At 43.0% G+C, this 16,144-nt stretch overlaps 1 protein-coding gene across 1 annotated transcript in view; it reads left to right on the top strand.

Annotated features, from left to right (window-relative positions):
* The window catches only part of RGS17 (regulator of G protein signaling 17), a gene marked incomplete at its 3' end in the record, with an annotated part of 83,244 nt that extends 67,892 nt beyond the window's left edge, over positions 1–15,352 (top strand). The window contains exons 3-5 of the mRNA XM_080941660.1: positions 3,550–3,639; positions 6,147–6,381; positions 15,164–15,352. Coding sequence (XP_080797786.1) covers positions 3,550–3,639; positions 6,147–6,381; positions 15,164–15,352 — 514 coding nt within the window. The remainder of the gene's footprint in view (positions 1–3,549; positions 3,640–6,146; positions 6,382–15,163) is intronic.
* Between the last annotated feature and the right edge of the window lie 792 nt (positions 15,353–16,144).

Here is a 16,144-nt window from a genome sequence, read left to right as displayed (position 1 = left end):
GAGGCTGGCCATGAGTATGTGGAGAGGGAGGGGGAAAGATAAGGGGAAGAGGAGGGATAAGGGAGGTAAACAAGGAAGCAAGAGAGAGAGCAAGAGAGAGGAGGAGGAGGCAAGCAGCCCCTTTTATAGTGTCAAGTCACTGGGGTGGAGCATACCTGGCTATTGCCAGGTAACTGAGGGGTGGGGTATACCTGGCTGTTGCTAGGTAACTAAGGGGTGGGGCTTACAGAATCCCAACAGCTACCACTGCTTAAGTTCAAGGTTTTTATTGGAGGATAAGACTGTGCTCACTATTAAATTAAGGACGACACCCGTGGTGAACAGTTAAGAATTTCCTGAATGGCTGTCATAACTAGTTTTAGTCCAAATGTGTGCCCGTATTTTACCATCTGTAGAAATGAGAGACGTAAACACAATCCAATATTTTATACTAATCGCTCTAATATGGTAGCATTTGCAATGTTTGTAAACATCACAGGAACAGACATGGGAGCCAGGATTTATGCTCAGAATTGTATGAATCATGCTTGCGGACTCCAGATTTGTTGCTCTGCAGCGGAGGCGCAGAGGGAAGGGATTTCTAAGATAGGTTGCCTGAGATGAGCGGTAGCCCCGGTTTGGGGCGGTACATTCTCTGGGACGCTGGGTGGAAATGAGCGTCTTCCTACTGAAGTAAGATCTTTTGTAAAAGCCTCCAAAGGTGCATATTTGATTAAGGTCAGTAGCATATCTCATCCAAACACCCCTTCAAAGTCTAATATGGTAGCATTTGCAAAAATATTGCAAATGCTACCATATTAGAACAATTAGTATAAAATTAATACCTTCACTCAAAGCCACCAAGAGAAGCCGACAGCTCGTCGATGACACACGTGGTACCTAAATCACAGGTGTAGACCACTGTGGTTTCCTAGGCTACCTCAGATTCCAAGCACCGTCACAATACCTCCATCCTTAGACTAAATCAAGCCTGGCTCCTCCTGGGTCTCTCTCCTCCGGCTACGTGGCATTAAAGCTCTGCTTCTCTAGTCCTGCCTCTGGCATGGTGGCCTTTCTGGGCTCTCCTTGGAGTGTTGGCAGTGTTGGTGCCTCTTGGCAGCCAGCTAGATGTTGGTTCTGCTTTTTAGTCTTTGGATTGTGACCCTTACATTCCCCAGGGACTCTATACCAGCAAGCTTGCCGCTGCGTTCCAGAGTGGGAGGAGGAAACTATTCTACTTCATTATTAAGTTTGTTTTTTTTTCCTTTGAGGTCTATGGTGCTTCCAACGAAAGGGTCTTTCCCAACATAGATTAATCTTTTTTCTGCAGTGGGTATACTTTTCTCCAGTTAATTCTCCTGCCATGTTAAACTCAAAGGCAGCATCGCCAATAGAAACCTGAAGTCTTTGGGTTCTTTCTTCCCTAATAGTCTCTCCATCTTTACCTCCCGCAGCCTGACAGTTCCAGAATATGTTCATGAGACCCTGTCCCTCAGATTCTCTGGCTAGACTTTTCAGATTGAGGTGGACTCATCATGGGTACCTCCCCTAATCCAAAGGCTTCCTTTCGATCACGGTCATAATTAGTGGTATATGATAACTGTGCCTAACAGTCAGCTCTCGGTAGAAATGCAGGTTACAGAGTTCCAACTCCAGCCGTACCACATAAGCTGGCACCCTGTTTACAATCGACCTGCCAGACCACTCCGAACTTTACTTTCCTCATCTGTAAAATGGGGACAATAATGCCAATGCAAAGAGAAGGAAAGCCCTGGAAGATAGCTTCCACTGAATGAATGAACCAATGACAGGCATGTCACTGTGCCTTCTTCTGCTTCTGATGGATTCTCACGAGGCCCCGTCATCTTAGATTCAATACCAGTTTACTAACTGAGGAGCTTGAGTTTCTACTGAGGAAGGACCACTGAGTCCTCCTCCTACCTTCTTTCTTGACAGGCTTTTTCTCTCCCTGGGTGATGCAGATATAGGGCAGACTAGACCAGATTAAAGATGGATGAAGGCAGGGTTATTAGGAAGCAGGTCTCTCAGATGGAGGTCAGTGAAGTAAAGTAGGGAGTTTTATAGAGTGTAGACAAGGAGTAAGGATGTGCTAGCTAGGAGCTGGGATTGTGTCCATAACATGGGCAGGCACTCTTGGGTGAATTTCCTGAAATGTGGAAATGAGGAATGATGATGCGTTAGCCTGGAGTTTTTTTCAAGCCAACTGGATGAGAAGCTTTCTCTGTGCAGGTGGGGCTAGGGGAAGGAGATCAGACAGGGTTTCCCAGCTCGTGCAGGGCAAACAGAAATTCCAGCCTAAGATCTGAATATCTCTTCTGGTGACCCCATTATCTAGGACTCTGGTTTCTACCCCCAAGGCACCATTAAGATGAAGGATACGTTTCCTGCTATCCTGGGTTAGTAGAACACACGGGGCTTCCCTAGCTCCCAACATCTCACTCTGTGTCACGGTGCCTTCCCCTACTGTCTTCATTCCTGTTGCTGGGACAGAATACGCTGACAAATGCAACTTGAGGGAGAAAGGGCTTGCTTTTGCTCACAGTTCAAGATACAGTTCATTATAGTTGGGAAGTCAAGTCAGCGGGACCTTGATGAAACCATCTCACCACACCCAAAGTAAGAAAACAAGTGGGCTTAGGGGCGTGAATGCAAACATTTTTACATTGTCAAGGACCTATGGCTGAAGACCCACCCCACCCACAATCAAATTAGTTTCTTCACATCAATTATCATAATAAAGATCCCCCACTGGAGAGACGACGGCTCAGTGGTTAAAGCACTGACTGCTCTTCCAGAGGTCCTGAGTTCAAATCCCAGCAAGCACATGGTGGCTCACAACCATCTATAATGATATCTGATGCCCTCTTCAGGTGTGTCCGTAGACAACCACAGTGTACTTGTATATAAAAAAATAAATAAATGAATTTATTAAAAAATAAAAGATCCCCCCCCATGCTTGGCCAGAGTCCTGTCTCCCAGATGGTTCTAGATCCTGTATAGGTGACAGTGGGCAGCAAACCATGCAGATGCTTGGTCTCCAGAGACTGGAGGAAGGATGATAGGACAAAAATGTGGCTTAAAGGCAAGACTGGTACAACGGCATTTAAATCTGTGTTGACTTCTGATGTATTCCAGCTTCTTGGCTATTAATAGGGAAAAGGTAAATTAAAAGAACTAAGTAAAATTCAAAGTGATTCTTCACTTTTTTAAAAAGGTAACACAGTAACATGTCAAATCTCAAAGCATGTCCAACCCTGAGGCTATAAAGGCACAACTGTGTAAAATAATTTAAGTAATGTAATCACGGAGTCAGAGTGGATAGCCATGTCTGTGTGAGGATTCTGGTTCATTTCATGATTTTTAAAAGTTGGTATAGACTTACCAACCCTCATACTCTACCGCCATTTAGAAGTGTTATTTCTCCCTCTGTGTCTTTTGAATAATCCCACTTGGTTGGCAGTGAAGTCTCCTGAGATGCTTTCTTCTGCGAAAGCGATGCTTTTCTTTGGCTGTTTGCAATTCCCTTGACAAAGTATGTTACCTTTACAGCCTCACTGTCAGGAACGAGGAAAGAGGGGACTCTTCCGGGAGACCCCCGCACACCACCAAAATGGAGAGCATCCAGGTCCTGGAGGAATGGTGAGTGTCTCGGTGGGGAGAGCCATTTCTGTTTAAATGCCACATATGTCCACCCAGGGCCCACGCAGCATCTCCGTGTGGTCCCCCACAAATGGTTTTGTGAAATGAAAGGCAACTCAACCTGGATGGTCTTTTCTGTGGTTGCCATGACTTTTCCCTGGGTTTCCAAGCTGGTACATTGTCTAGACTGATCTTTCTCTGTTGATAAATAAGATTCTTCCATGAACAATGACAGAAGAGCCCCAATTTTACTTTTGTTGGCTGAAAATACTTCTCGTGTGACCAAGCCTGCTCAGTCAACAGGCTCTCCAGAGGCGGGAGCGAGGATTGAAAAGAAAGACACAATTAGACAATACTCCAGCACGACCCACATGAGCCCCAGCCAGTTCCGAGGCTGAACGGCAGGTTTAATTTCTCCTAGTGTGTTCTTATACCATTTTATTTACATCCAAGTAGTAATGATGTCAGCTCTGGGTTAAGGGAACAAGCCAGACAGTGAACACAAATAGTCAGGGACAAGCAGGGCCAGAAACAGAGATCACTGTGTCTAAGGGCTGGTGAGGATGACCAGAATTATCTGAGCCTACTTCCCTGTCCTAGGCCAAAGTCATACTCTTGCCAGAAGCCCACTTCTTTGTTCTAGTCTAAAATCAGATTCCTGCCTGAGCCTACTTCCCTGTCCTAGTCCAAAGTCAAATTCCTGCCAAGCGACCCCAGAAGCTCTCCACACTTGTGCGTTGATGTTTTTTGGGGGTAGGCAGGTCTGTGTACCAAGTCCATGTTCAGTGGCCAGGGAAGCCTGCATGGGTCTTGAATTCCTTGGAACTAAAGTTATGCTGCAGCTGTTCACAGCCGTCCGGGAACTGAGCCCAAGTGCTCTTAACTGTTGGGCTGCTCCTCCAGCCTCACTGGAAATATTTTTTTAATTTGTCTTCATTTTATAAGAGAAGAATCTGAAAACCACACACACACACACACACACACACACACACACACACACACACGACCCAAATACACACACATACACACGTGTGTGCCCATGCACGCATGTGTACATGTGCAAGTACCCATTCACATGTAAACATGCACACCCATGCACAGATACACACGCTCTAGATGACCAGAATCAGCCAGTAAAGACACCCAGATAGCCAGCTTCTGGTTTTGTAACCATCAGGACAGACTTCATCTAAGTCTTTCTAAAATGAGAAGTTGAAAAGCAATTTTTAGAGGATAAAACTTAATTATGAGTTGGTGGCTCACGTAATTATAAATGCCTCCTTTTTTCCTTTTTTAAAAAGAAATGTTAATATCTGAATCTGAGTTTCATTGTGATGTTACAAATTTGTACATCTAATTTTTTATTGTGAGATAGAAAGTGTGTGTGTGTGTGTGTGTATGTGTGTGTGCATGTGTGTGTATGCACATGTGTGTGGGAATGCTGTTCGTTGTGTGTGCAGTGGATCTTAGAGATGAACATCAAGTGTCCATCTCTGTCATTCTACCATTTTTTTAAAGCAGAGTCTCTCACTGAGCCTGAGACACAAGGTTTTTGCTAAACGTATGGGCTTGTGAATCTTTTGCATCTGCCTTCTCTGTTCCCCTTTCCCCCAAGCACTGGGGCATATCATCTTACCTGGGCTTTTACAGGGGTGCCAGAGATTCAAACTCAGGTTCTCGTGCATAGAAAGCACCTCACCCACTGAACTGTCTCCCCAACCCCGGGTTTAATATTGTAAATTAACAAAGAGGTTCAGACATCACAGAACAGCTGTAAATCTATTTGAAATCCTCAGTCAAGCATTAAGAAAAATAAAACACAGTGCCCCTCCTAATCAAATATATATTTGAGTCAAAAGCCAAGATTCTGCTAAAAGATGTGTGTTAAGAAAAATAAAAATCTCCAAGATCTGTGCACCTCCTTCATTGGTGTGAGGACAAATGAATCGGTGGTCTTGGCAATAAAGTGGTGATCTTTACTATGTGTGGTTGTCCAGAAAAATCCTTCCTGCTGTTCTAAAAGTCCTCTGCCTTTCAAGGAATGCTTGGAGCATTGGGGGATATTTGGTGCTAAGTGCACAGTGTATCTTTGTTTTAGGAGTGGCTGCTGGAGATGAAAAATAACCTCTTGGGATTCGACAATGCAAAAGAGGTAGAGAGAAAAGGGATTCACAGTATTCCCGCCCATTTACAAGAAATTGCTAAAAGAAACATCACCACTTGCAGGATTCATTTGGAGTGTCTGGCACCCCGTGGGCATGTGGTACATACGTCCTTACAGTTCTAACCCTCAGCTTTCTTATTTGCCTCTGACACACCCATGGGATCATTTGTCAAGGTTCAGGAATGGTGGTTTCTCAAATCATCAAGCCAGGCGGAAGAGCAAAACCCCGACCAGTAGAGGGCAGCACACGACTATAAATTTCAAACCATCAGCCGCTTCCTCTGCTGGCGTGTACAGTGTACAGGTGGATGCTGCTCCTAATGGCTTCATTCTGTCTCTGCAGCCAAAACCCGACTGCAGATGAAGTCTTGTCCTGGTCTCAAAATTTCGACAAGATGATGAAGGCTCCTGCAGGAAGAAACCTGTTCCGAGAGTTCCTCCGAACAGAATACAGCGAAGAGAACCTACTCTTCTGGCTAGCCTGTGAAGACTTAAAGAAAGAGCAGAACAAAAAGGTGGTTGAAGAGAAGGCCAGGATGATATATGAAGATTACATTTCTATACTGTCGCCGAAAGAGGTAAGGCTCCAGGGGCACTTCCCTTCAGAGTCCCCCTGGCCATGTTAAAGGACAGGTCTCGCCTCTGTGCTTTGGTCGTTTTTCTCTAACTAAATGGTGTGTAACGGGTACTTCCTTTCCATAATTAATTCCGTGAAGAAATAAGTCAATTGCTATGTTTTAAAGTGAGTGACGCATTGTAGAACAAGATGCGCAAACGATGTGCTTTGTGTGATGGTGTTGGGGCGGCGTGCGCGTGCACGCACGCGCGCGCGCGCACGCACATGCGCACATATGACTATTGATCCTTGTGCATTAAGAATCATGCTCAATTCACCTTCTACCTTATTCATGGGGACAAGGTCTTGCAATCAAACCTAGAGCCCTCCCAGCCTGCTTGCTCTGGGGATTTCCTGTCTCTTTGGTTGGTGCGTCAGTGTATGAAAGATCTCGGGGTCCAGGTCAGTTGAGACTTCTGCTCTTCCCATGGGGTCGCCTTCCTCCTCAGCTTCTTCCAGCTTTTCCCCAATTCAACCACAGGGGTCCCTGGCTATCTGCATCTGACTCAGCTGCTTCACAGAGGTCAGCCATGTTTAGGCTCCTGTCTGCAAGCACGCCATAACATCAGAAACAGGGTCAGGCCCAGGGGACTCCTCTAAAGCTGAGTCCCAATATGAGCCTGTCACTGGACCTCCTTTTCCTCAGGCTCTTCTCCATTTTTTTGTTCCCGCAGTTCCTTCAGATAGGAACAACTCTGAGTCAGAGTTTTTGACTGTGGGATGACAACCCATCCACTGTCCCTCGACTGGAGATGGGCTCTACAAGTTCCCTCTCCCTGTTGTTGGGCATTTCATCTAAGGTCCCTCCCTTTGAGTCCTGAGAGTCTCTTACCTCCCAGGTCTCTAGTACATTCTAGAGGGCCCCCCCCCACACACCTCCTACCTCTCAAGGCTGCCTGTTTCCATTCTTTCTGTTGGCTCTTAGAGCTTCAGTCCTCTCCCTCCAATACCTAATCTTGTTCCCCCATTCTATTCCCTGTCCTCTCTTCCACAAAAGTTCCCCCCCCATACATGATCTTATTTCCCCCTCCATTCTTTGTCCTCTCTCCCACCCAGCCCCACTCCGACCCCCTAACCCCCTCAAATATTGCTTTCTTCTCCCTCTCTTTCTGTCAGTTTCTGGAAATGGAATCCAAACTCTAGGCCCCATGCTTACAAAGTAATTGCTTTAACTGCTAAGCCATTCCCACACTGCACCCCCACCAAGCTCTGCTTAATCTGGACCTTTGGAAACCCAGCACGGGATTTTGTGGTTTACCCAACCATTGGTATAAATGCTAGTTTGAAAAAACGAGTCTCTGGGTAGCGACTCAAAACAAACAAGCAAACAAAATAAAACCCCAAGGCATCCACGTTGACTCAGGCTGGGATTTCCACCCGCATCCCTACCCCCATCCCCACTGAAAGTCTTCCTCTCTACCTTTCTTTACCACTAACTCTTAGTAGAGATGGAGAATAGAAATTATTTTACCTCCTGTACACTTTCTAAGAAGCGTTTTCCTCGGTTCTCTGTAGGAATTTGTAGCCATCCTATTAAATTTGCTCTTGGGGAGTGTTCCCATGAAGGGGTTAGAATAATGTGCTGACCCAGCTCCCTGGATCCTAGGTACCAGATGTACATACCAATCTCCAGAAAACATGGTGGCTTCAGGAAGGATTTCCCTTCTCCTCACTTCCCTGGCTTACCTCTTCTGTCTGTGATGCTCACTTGCATATTTTAATGTCTAGACCTGGTATTTTCTTCCCCCAGAGTTTAGTCTCTTGAGCATTACGCGACTGAAGAACAGGACTGTGGACATCAGTGTTTGGCGAAGCTCTCCTCCATGGAATTCCATCCTCTCTACCTCTGCTCCTTCTTTGAGACATGTAAAACACAGATTCTTTCCCACTCCCTACATTGTGAATGCGACCAGCTGTTTCACTTCTAATGAATACCTCCTAAGTCACCTCCATTTTTAATATTGAAATGCCTTCCAGTATTCCAGAACCCTCCAGCAGTATTTCCTCTGCAAACTGATAAACCTTCTGGCCAAGTTGTTTCTCTGTTGCTATGATAAAACACCAAGCAAAAGCAACCAGTGGGAGGAAAGGGTAAATATTTCATTTCCCAAAAAACCAATGAAAAGCCATTATTGTTGCACAGTACTGAGTGCTGGACTATCTACCCTTTACTTTGGTATTTTGTTAGTGTTAATTTAAATATATATATATATTTGTAGTTAGGTTTCGAGTCATGTAATTATCAAAGTGAATTAATTAGTCCTAAGATAACTTAACAAGACAATAATTTGCAAACATTTCGCTTGCACCTATGCCTGGAGGCCAGAAGAGGGCGCCAGATCTCATTATAGATGGTTATGAGCTACCATGGGGTTTCTGGGAATTAAACTCTGGAAGAGCAGCCACTGCTCTTAACCTCTTCAGCCCCACAAAATACGTTTCGTTTTGTTTTTAACTGGTTATTTCATTTATTTACATTTCAAATATTGTCTGCCTTCCAGGTTTCCTGTCTGCAAACCCCCTACCCCTATCCCATCCCCTGCTTCTTTGAAGGTGCTCCCCCACCCACCCACTCACTACTGCCTCACCCCATAGCATTCCCCTGCACAGGGGCATCGAGCCTCCATAGGACCAAGGGCTTCCCCTCCCATTGAGGGATAAGACACTCCCCTGCTACATATGCAGCTGGAGCCATGGGTCCCTCCATGTGTGCTCTTTGGTTGGTGGTTTAGTCCCTCAGAGCACTAGGGGGGAGGGGGCTCTGATTGGTTGATATTGTTGTTCTTCCTGTGGGGTTGCAAGCCCTTTCAGCTCCTTCAGTCTTTCTTCTAACTCCTCCATTGGGGTCCCTGAGCTCAGTCCCATAGTTGGCTGTGAGCATCCGTATCTGTATTGGTCAGGCTCTAGCAGAGCCTCTCAGGGGGCAGTTAAACCACGTTCCTGTCAACAAGAGCTTCTTGGCATCAGCAATAGTGTCTGGGTTCAGTGTCTGCAGATGGGATGGATCCCCAGGTAGGGCACTCTCTGGATGGCCTTTCCTTCAGTCTCTGCTCCACTCTTTGTCCCTGCATTTCCTTTTGACAGGAGCAATTCTGGGTTAATATTTTTGAGATGGGTGGGTGACCCCATCCCTCAATCAGAGGCTTTGCCTAACATCTGAATGTCTCTACATGTTCTCTCTCTCCTTTGTGGAGTGTTTCAGCTAAAGTCATCCCTGTTGGGTCCTGGCAACCTCTTGCTTTCCTGGCATCTGGGACTTTCTAGTGGCTACTCCCAGTTCCCCATCCCCCACTGCTACGCAACTCCTTTCAAATTCCTGACCCTCTGTACTTTTCTCCATCTCCTCCCATACATGATCCTGCCCTTTTTCCCTCCCTCTCCTCTCTCCCTCCCAGGACCCTCGCTCCCTCTACCTCCCACGATTGGTTTGTTCTCTCTTCTAAGAAGGACTGAAGCATCCATACTTTGGTCTTCCTTCTTCTTGAGCTTCCTGTGGTCTGTGAGTTGTATCATGGGTATTCTGAACTTTGCTCCTAATATCCGCTTATCAGTGAGTACATACCATGTGTGTTCTTTTGTGACTGGGTTACCTCACTCAGGATATTTTCTAGTTCCATCCATTTGCCTGTGAATTTCAGGAAGTCATTGTTTTTAATAGATGAGGAGTACTCCATTGTGTAAATGTACCATATTTTCTGTATCCATTCCTCTGTTGAAGAATATCAGGGTTGTTTCCAGCTTCTGGCTATTATAAATAAGGCTGCTATGAACATAAGGGAGTATGTGTCCTTGTTATATGTTGGAGCATCTTTGGGATATATGCCCAGAAGTGGTTTAGCTGGGTCCTCAGGTAGTACTATGTCCAATTTTCTGAGGAACAGCCAGACTGATCTCCAAAGTGGTTGTACTAGCTTGCAATCCCACTAGCAATGAAGGAGTGTTCGTCTTTCTCTACATCCTCGAAAGCATCTGCTGTCGCCTGAGTTTTTAATCATAGCTATTCTGACTAGTGTAAGGTGGAATCTCAGGATAGTTTTGATTTGCATTTCCTTGATGGCTAAGGATATTGAACATTTCTTTAGGTGTTTCTCATTCATTCGATACTCCTCAGTTGAGAATTCTTTGTTTAGCTCTGTCCCCCATTTTTAAATTTTTTAAGAGGGTTATTTGGTTCTCTAGAGTCTAACTTCTTAAGTTCTTTGTATATATTAGATATTAACCCTCTATCGAATGTAGAATTGGTAAAGATCTTTTACCAATCAGTAGGTTGCCATTTTGCTCTTTGCCTTTCAGAAGCTTTTAATTTTATGAGATCACATTTATCTATAGTTGATCTTAGAGGCTGGGCCATTGGTGTTCTATTCAGGAAATTTTTCCCTATGTTCAAGGCTTTTTCCTCCTTTCTCTTCTATTAAATTCAGAGTATCTGGTTTTATGTGGAGGTCTTCGATCCACTTGGACTTGAGCTTTGTACAAGGAGATAAGAATGGATCAATTTAAATTCTTCTTCATGCTAATTTACATTTCAACCAGCACCATTTGTTGAATTTGCTGTCTTTTTTCCACTGGATGGTTTGGGCTTCTTTGTCAAAGATCAAGTGACCATAGGAATAGGGGTTTAATTCTGGGTCTGATAGAATTCTCCACTAAAACTGTCTGGTCCTGGGATTTTGTTTGTTTGGAGGATTTTAATGACTACTTCTACTTCTTTAGGGGTTTTAGGACTGTTTAGATAGTTTATCTGATCCTAATTTAGCTTTGGTACCTGGTATCTGTCTAGAAAAACCATCCATTTCATTTAGATATTCCAGTTTTGTTGAGTATAGGCTTTTGTAATAGGGTCTGATGATTTTTTTTTTAATTTCCTCAGTTTCTGTTGTTATGTCTCCCCTTTCATTTCTGATTTGTTTTCTTAGTTTGGATACTGTCTCTGTGCCCTCTAGTTAGTTTGGCTAAGGGTTTTTTTTTTTTTTTTTTTTTTTTTTCTATCTTGCTCATTTTCTCAAAGAACCAGCTCCTCAATTTTTGGATTCTTTGTATAGCTCTCTTTGTTTCTACTTGGTTGATTTCAGCCCTGAGTTTATTTCCTGCCTTCTACTCCTCTTGGGTGTATTTACTTCTTTTTGTTCTAGAGCTTTCAGATGTGCTGTTAAGATGCAAGTGTATGCTCTCTTCAATTTCTTTATGGAGGCACTCAGAGCTATGAGTTTTCTTCTTAACACTACTTTCATTGTGTCCCATAAGTTTGGATATATTGTGCCTTTATTTTCATTAAATTCTAAGAAGTCTTGAATTTCTTTATTTTTGTAGAGATTTATTTATTTATTATATATAACTACACTGTAGCTGTCTTCAAACACACCAGTAGAGTGCATCAGATCTCATTACAGATGGTTGTGAGCCACTATGTGGTTGCTGGGATTTGAACTCAGGACCTCTGGAAGAGCAGTAGGTGCTCTCAACCACTGAGCCATCTCTCCAGCCCTCTTTCTTTATTTTTACCCCTGACCAAGTTATCATTTAGTAGAGAGTTGTTCTGTTTCCATGATTATTTCAATCTTCTTGTATCTGTTGAGGCCTGTTTTGTGACTGATTATATGGTCAGTTTTGAAGAAGGTACTATGAGGTGCTGAGAAGAAAGTATATTCTTTTGTTTTAGGGTGAAGGGTTCTATAGATGTCTGTTAAATCCATTTGGTTCATAATCTCTACTAGTTTCATTGTGTCTCTGTTTAGTTTCTGTTTCCATGATCTGTCCATTGATGTGAGTGGGGTGTTGACGTCTCTCACTATTATTGTGTGTGGTACAATATATGCTTCGAGCCTTATTCATGTTTATTTTACAATGTGGATGCCCTTGTATTTGGGATATAGATGTTTAGAATTGAGAGTTTATCTTGGTAGACCTTTCCTTTGACAAGTATGAAGTGTCCTTACCAATCTTTTGTGATAACCTTTGGTTGAAAGTCAATTTTATTCAGTAGTAGAATAGTCCGCCAGCTTGTTTCTTGGAAAATTTTTTTTCCAGCCTTTTACTCTGAGGTAATATCTGTTTTTGTCACTGAAGTGTGTGTTTCTGTATGCAGCAAAATGCTGGGGACTGTTTATGTAACAAGTCTGTTAGTTTGTGTCTTTTTATTGGGGAATTGAGTCCATTGGTGTTAAGAGATATTAAGGACCAATTATTGTTGCTTTCTGTTATTTTTTCTGTTAGAGGTGGAATTATGTTTGTATTGTTGTCTTCTTTTGGGTTTGATGTAAGAATATTAATTTCCTGCTTTTCCTTGGGAGTTTTTTCCCTTTTTGTGTTGGAGTTTTCCATCTATTATCCTTTGTAAAGCTGGATTTGTGGAAAGATATTATGTTAATTTGGTTTTGTCATGGGATATCTTTATGTCTCTATTTATGATAATTGAGAATTTTGCTGGGTATAGTAGCTTGGGCTGGCATTTGTGTTCTCTTAGAGTCTGTGTGATATCTGTCCAGGATCTTCTGGCTTTTAGAGTCTCTGTTGAGAAGTCTGGTGTAATTCTGGTAGGTCTGCCTTTTCCCTTAGTACTTTTAATATTCTTTTTTGTTTTGTGCATTTAGTGTTTTGACTATTATGTGACAGGAGGAATTTCTTTTCTGGTCCAATCTATTTGGCATTTTGTAGGCTTCTTGTATGTTTATGGACATCTCTTTCTTTAAGTTAGGAAAGTTTTCTTCTACAATTTTGTTGAAGATATTTACTGACTCTTTGAGTTGGGCATCTTCACTGTATTTATTCTATAACTATTATTCTTAGGTTTGGTCCTTTCATTGTGTTCTGAACTTCTTGGATGTTTTAGGTTAGGAGCTTTTTGCATTTTCTTTGACCTTTGTGTCAATGTTTTCTATGGTATCTTCTGCCCCTGAGAGTCTCTCTTCTATCTCTTGTATTCTGTTGGTCATTCTTGCATCTATGACTCCTGATCTTGTTCCTAGGTTTTCTATCTTCAGGGTTGTCTTCTTTTGTGATTTTTTAAAAAAAAAACTTTCTTTTTCCATTTTTAGATCTTAGATGATTTTGTTCAATTCCTGTTTGGTTGTGTTTTTCTGTATTTCTTTAAGTTATTTATGTGTTTCCTCCTTAAGGGCTTCTACCTGTTTACCTGTATTCTCCTGTATTTCTTTAAGGGTGTTATTTATGTCCTTCTTAAAGTCTTTCATCATCATCATCATGAGATGTGATTGTAAATCAAAATCTTGCTTTTCCGGGATGTTGGGGTATCCAGGGCTGGCTGTGGTGAGAGAACAGGGTTCTGATGATGCCAAGTAGCATTGTTTTCTGTTCCTTATGTTCTTGTGCTTGCCTCTCACCATCTGGTTATCTCTGGTGTTCGCTGGACTTGCTGACTCTGACGGGAGCTTGTCCCTCCTGTGAGCCTGTGAGCCTGGGTTTATCAGCACTCCTGGGGGGGTTAAGCTTTCTCTGGGCAGGATTGGGGTGTGTAAGGCTGTAACACAGGGTTAACCCCCACCCCATCCCACCCCACCCCCTGCGTGCAGTCAACACTTGGGGTAATTATCTTGTCTCCTGTATTTTATCCCTCTCCTCTTGCTGTGCTAGGGATGGAAGCCTCCTACATTTGTAGTGTTTGTTTTTGTTTTTTTTTTTTTCTGATGTGGTCTTTCAGGACAGGACAGAGCTTTCATTCTAAGGACGGGTTTAGTGCTATTTATTTGTCCCTACTTTCCTTTTTAACATGTCCCAAGGGAATGGTCCAGTAATAGAAAGATGAGTTGGGTTACTGAATTTCTATCCTATGCACTCTGAAAGTTCTAATGCATTGATAATTTTAGCAAACATTCTGAGTCCCCAAGATTCTGAAAGACCTCCGAAGGGAGACCCTCACTCAAATCTCAGGAGAGGCGCGCACCCAGCGAGGCACCGAGACCAGACTTGCTGCAATCGCATGAGGAAATTTATTGAAAGTGAAAGAGTGAGATCTTAGGCCAGCATGCTGGGGTCGAGACTCATACACCACGCAGGGGTAGAGGAGTTCGACCCCGGCCTGAACTTGTAACGGGCTTATAAAGGCAAAAATCACAAAGGAGGGGGAGGACGGGGGAATGAGGAAATTCAAAAGGGGAAGAATCATACATTTTTTATCAGTATACCCCCAGGCACACCTAGGGCGTTGGAACATTCCACAGAGGTCATCGGGACCTTCTGTGGTATTTGGGAACTCAAATCTCAAGAAAGTGGGATTTCCTGGGAGCGATTTCCTGCAGAGGAAATCCCTAGGGCAAGGAATCAGTGTCCTTTGACAACCTTTTACTCTTCAATTCCTTTATTAAATATTACGCATCGTGACCCTGGTTTTTGTTTCATATGTATAGAAATCTTTTACAGATGTCTCCTAGATGTGTCCACTCAGATAGGAAGGAAGCTACTGAGTACCACATGTCCTGTGTGCTGGTTTGGGTTGGAGAGCTTTTTTCTGCCTTCAGATCTGTACCCCATTGCCAGCAGAGCCAACCTAACAGCAGCAGGAAGTGGGGGTGGGGATTCACACTCTGATTCCCACCCCCAGTTGTTTAAGTCAGCCTTAGAAGCCAGAGGAGGAATCACTAAGTATTATTTAGCCTTTGAAAGGACCATCTCTGGTGCTATGGGTGTGAAACTTAATCTCCGAAGTCTCTCTGAAATGTCAGGATTACTTAACCAAGGTCTTTTGTTTGGAAAACCCGCATGAATGTATCTGCTTCTGTTCCTTTTAGGTCAGCCTTGATTCTCGGGTTAGAGAGGTGATCAACAAGAATCTGCTGGAGCCCAGCCCTCACATGTATGAAGAAGCCCAGCTTCAGATCTACACCCTAATGCACAGAGATTCGTTCCCAAGATTCTTGAACTCGCAGATCTATAAAGCTTTTGTCGAAAGCACTGCCAGCTCTACTTCCGAATCTTAATTTTCATTTGAAAGGCCAAAAAAAAAAAAAAATATATATATATATATATATATATATATATATATATATATATATATATATATATATATATATATATATATATCATTTCAGAGGGCTTGGATGGGAAATAAAAGTAATTAATTAAATAACATCAGAAATTGAGTTCCTGAAAAACTACAGGTTGGCTGCTGGGGAAGGACAACCGGGAAAGTCTTTTGTCTCCATTTTTATCAAGGTTATCCATGATTCTGTTTGGGGGGGAAAAAGCCTATATAAGACAATGAGTTGCCAAATTAAGTTTGTTTGACTCAACACTTGCTCTCCTTGCAAGTAAACTGTGTTCCTAGTCCTCTGAACAATCCCTAGTGCATCTCTAGAGGCCGCATGTGCAAAGTAAAACCGCTTCTTCTGCCCGTCACTTGTACAATTAAATCAGTAGCATACCTTGTATCCGTATTTAAGGACTTTTGTGCAATATGGTCTCTTAGAAACAATTGCCAACAAATTGGCTGTGGTTTGCATTTTTTAAAGCATAATCTGATTACACAAAGGCTATTTTAAACATGTAACCGTGATATTTAACCATGCTACATATTGTGTTTAGTACACGGACTCTGAAGCCAATTTTTCTGTACATGTTAAAAAAAAAATGTAGCTGTCGAGGATCTTATTGTGTGAGAGCCCTCTGGTTGTTCACTGCCCAAACTCTGGCATTTTTGTTACAGAAGAGTTTACTATATTAGAAAGAGAAGAAAGAAAGAAAGAGAGAGAGAGAGGGAGGGGGAGAGAGAG

This window comes from Micromys minutus (genome assembly GCF_963924665.1).
Source record: "Micromys minutus genome assembly, chromosome: 30".
Classification (NCBI taxonomy): Eukaryota; Metazoa; Chordata; class Mammalia; order Rodentia; family Muridae; genus Micromys; species Micromys minutus.
Note: the sequence above shows the minus strand (reverse complement) of the source record. Positions and strands in the feature narration are given on the sequence as shown.